Source organism: Hyaena hyaena, unplaced genomic scaffold (genome assembly GCF_003009895.1).
Source record: "Hyaena hyaena isolate Hyena2069 unplaced genomic scaffold, ASM300989v1 scaffold_1777, whole genome shotgun sequence".
In the NCBI taxonomy this organism is placed as follows: Eukaryota; Metazoa; Chordata; class Mammalia; order Carnivora; family Hyaenidae; genus Hyaena; species Hyaena hyaena.
Window position 1 is genome coordinate 96,008 of NW_024082413.1, and position 4,264 is coordinate 100,271.

Sequence of the window (4,264 nt, forward strand, 5' to 3'; positions counted from 1 at the left end):
GAAAGAATATCAGTGGGAATCACTGAAGGGTTTTAAGCCTGGGGGTGAAAGAGGTGGCATGTCAATCACATTCACAGTGTAGAAAGGTTCCATGAGTTAAGAAGTGACCCTCCTTATTATCTCACATATTTGTTGGTAAATCATAACATTGGAACTTATGGGTGACAAATAAGAAGTGTAGATGGACTTGCATGCTGAAGGTCTGATCCATAACCCAAGAGTTCCTTTTGATAATCTGTAGATAAGACTTTTTAATTTTGACTTCTCTTTCTGTCTTTAGAAACCTCTGACATTTCCTAAAATTCTCTCAAACCAAGTCTGAGTAGGGAGGAAAGTAGGGGCTGCATGACATTGCTTTCTCTGTTCTCCAACTATTCATTTCCATGGCTTTTCTGTGAATTGTTCATTCAAAGCCTTGCTTCCCATTGAGGCTTCCCATTGAGGAGGGGCCCATTTGAGTAGCAGCATGGGAAGACGGGAACCTCATGCCAATTCCTTCATTAAGAAAACATATTTGGCATATTGAAAGCCTGGTTTTAGTGAGTTAAAAATAACTGAAATATTAATAGGAGTTACAAGTGAGTGATTTAATATAAAATCACAGAGCACAGTAGCTGAAAGACTGCTGGCAGCTGACATCACAGATGGTGTGGGATGTTTAAAGATCACAGTGCGACCAGTGAGCAGAATTCCTGCAAAAGTGAGCTCATCTTCTTTCCTGGAATCCAAAGAGGGAGGAGACAGAAGGAATTGTTTAGGCTGTGTGCTTCTGAGCTAAGTGATTTATTTCTTTCCTTTCTATCCATCATACTCTCATAACTATGGATGTAAAAATTGTACATTTTTCCTGGTTGCTTCATAAAACCACCTTTATGGCTCTTCTCCCTTCTCAGTAATGGACTGTTGGTTGGCTGCCACACCCATTTTTCCAATGTTTCCTTACCAAACAGGCTGCTCCTCTCCTTCTTGGAATAGTTATGAAGGCCTTGCCTCTTTCTCCATCTTTCTCTCTTCCTACAACACCCCTGTGGGCCTACATGGGTAAAGGGAAGGGTTGGTCTATACATTCTTTGCCACCAGTACAGCTAAGTGGAAGATGCAGAATGAGGAGAAAGGGGGCCAAAGTGACATCTGTCTTTAGCTAGCTGATTTTGGGGCTAAAGATTTTAAGACTGGGAGACCAGTGGGGCCCCTGGGTAGCTCAGTAAGCTAAAGATCCCACTTCAGCTCAGGTTATAGTATCATGGCTTGTGAGTTCAAGCCCTGCATCAGGCTCTCTGCTGTCAGCACAGAGCCCATTTAAGTTCCTGTATCCCTCTCTCTCTGCCCCTCTGCAGTTGGTGCTTTTACTTTGTCTCAAAAATAAAACCATAAAAAAAAAAAGACTGGAGGGCCAATATTTGTAATTTAAACTCATATGATATTTAAAAAAATAGTTCTGTAATTGCAATCAGGCCCTCTAGTCAATGAATTAATGTGTCATAATTCATGCTCAAGCACGGCACAAACATCACACATATGAATTGTTGCACCATAAATTCATGCCCTCTTGTGTCTTATAGCTTAATTAGTATATGAAGCTACATGAGATGTACCCAAATTGCATTATGTCATGTAGTTCATTAAAATGCAGAATGTTGGGAAGTACTTGTCACTTTTCTGGGGCAAAGCAAAGTTTATTTTTCTTTGATGTCCTTTGGTGTCAGTTTCTGTGACATTTGGGCTGCAGCAGGTAACCTGAGACTTCTTAGTGTTGGTTGAACACCATTGTTCAGTAAATATTTATTGTTTACTTAGGCATTATGGAAGGATAGCACATATAAGATGAAATATGAAGCATCAGCTTTCAAGCCTGAGCAAAGGAACTCAGCAGTGACAACCCAACTTGGCCTAACTGAGACTCAGCGAACCCAATTCCAGACTCTCGGCTCCCGGCACTTGCTGCAGCTCTCTGATCCTAGAATCTTCAACTCCAGCTGTGTCATGGTACTTTGCAGATTTGGTCAAAAGCTGGTACGCAGATATAAACTGGAACATTTGGTGGATGAGGATGACCTACGTGGAAGACTGAACACTCTGGGTTTAGTGGCCCTAGGTGTGTGCTCTACAGTGGGTGCAGTTATCTATGTCATAGCTGGTGAAGTGGCTAGAGATAAAGCAGGACCATCCATTGTGATCTGTTTTTTGGTGGCCAGTCTAACTTCTGTTCTGACAGGGCTGTGCTATGCAGAGTTTGGTGCCCGTGTTCCCTATTCTGGCTCTGCATATCTCTACAGCTATGTCACTATAGGTGAAATCTGGGCTTTCATCACTGGCTGGAACCTCATCTTTTCCTATGTTGCTGGTACAGCCATTGTGGTCTTTGCCTGGAGCTTAGCTTTTGACAACCTGTTTGGGAACCAGATCTCTCAGACCCTGAGTGGAAGCATCTTACTGCATGTTCCTCAGGTCCTTGCAGAAATTCTAGGCTTCTTTGTTGTGGGCCTTGTGTTGTTGCTCATCGGATTGCTGACTCTGAGGGCTAGGGAGTCAGGACTGTTTACCAAAGTAGTCACATTGGTGAGCCTTTTAGTTCTCAGTTTTGTCATCATCTCTGGTTTCATTAAAGGAGACCTGCACAACTGGAAACTCACAGAAGAGGACTACATAAAGGCTGGACTCAATGACACCTCTAGCTTGGGGCCTCTGGGCTCTGGAGGATTTGTGCCTTTTGGCTTTGAGGGGATTCTCCGTGGAGCAGCTACCTGTCTGTATGCATTTATAGGTTTTGAAAACATTGTTACCAGAGCTCAAGAAGCCCAGAACCCCCAACATTCCATCCCTATGGGCATTGTAATTTCACTCTTCATCAGCACTTTGATGTATTTTGGTGTCTCTTCAGCACTTACACTTATGGTGCCTTACTACAAGCTTCAACCTGGGAGCACCTTGCCTGAGGCATTTCTCCATATTGGCTGGGCCCCTGCCTACTATGTTGTAGCTTTTGGATTTTTCTGTAGTCTTTCTGCCAGCCTCTTGGGCTATATGTTCCCCATACGTCAGTTGATATACATTATGGCAAAGCATGGCCTCCTGTTCCCTCTTCTTGCCAGAATCCATTCACACACATACACCCAGATTGTGGCCACTGTGATCTTTGGCATTATAGCAGCAATCATGGCATTCTTTTTTGGACTCACTGATCTTCTGGACCTCATGTCAATTGGGACCCGGCTAGCTTACTCCCAGGTGGCTTTTTGTGTTCTTATCATCAGGTATCAGCCTGATATGCAGAATGAGGGAAATGAAGCAGAGGTGCAAGAAGAGAATAGACCTGCAGCAGAGAATCTGACTCTACAGAGACTACTTTTTCCAGGCAGTTCCATTCCCACTCCACTCTCTGGCCGGGTTGTCTATGTTTCCTCCTCACTACTTGCTCTGCTGCTCACACTTCTGTGCCTAGTGCTGACCCAGTCACCAGTTCTGCTTTCTGGGGACCCAGTGTGGATTTCAGTGGTTGTGGTGCTCCTGGTGCTCATCACTGGGCTCACTGGGGTCATCTGGAGACAGCCACAGAGCTCCAGTCCCCTTCCCTTTAAAGTCCCTGCTCTGCATCTCCTCCCACTACTGAGTATCTTTGTGAATGTTTACCTGATGATGCAGATGACAGCTGGCACCTGGATCCCAGTTGGTGTCTGGATGCTGATTGGGTTTGCTATCTACTTCAGTTATGGGATCCAGCAGAGCCCAGTCTCCAACCCCTCTTAAATTAAGACCCAAACTGTGGACCTTGAACTCAGCAGTGCCAGTACATATTTGGTTTGACATCATCACGCCTGAATGGAGTCCGGGTCACTGCACAATAATGGAGAGTACTTTTTAGCACAGGGAAAGCTAGTCGTCCCATGGCATGTTGGTTGGGGAACACTAATAGAGTTGTGGAGCAAAGCATATGTTTTTACTTTCCTTCCTTTTTTTTACGTGTTTCATTTTCAGTTGTATCTGCAGCTGCTTACTGGCTTTAAAAAAATATTAAAATAAACTAGAAAAGGTGTTTTTGCTTTCTTTGGATAAATATCCAGTAGTTGAGTGCTCTGCTTATTTATCTGTAACATGAGAGGTCAAAATTGATCATTTCTAAATTTCCATTTACTTAAAAGAATCTAAGATTTTTGGTTATTCTCTCTTGTTATTTCCTCACCTATGTCTCTCTACTGAATGCAGTCTGAAACTGCATCTTGCCCACTTTTCATTACGACCCATTGTTGAAGCTACAAATGTTCAA

General features: G+C 43.5%; 1 protein-coding gene across 1 annotated transcript; it reads left to right on the forward strand.

The window, feature by feature from the left end:
- The first annotated feature begins 1,824 nt into the window (after window positions 1-1,824).
- LOC120226639 (cationic amino acid transporter 3-like) lies at window positions 1,825-3,804 on the forward strand. The gene is given in 1 exon segment (XM_039224815.1): window positions 1,825-3,804. A coding segment is annotated over 1 exon segment (1,980 nt).
- The last annotated feature ends 460 nt before the right edge of the window (window positions 3,805-4,264 follow it).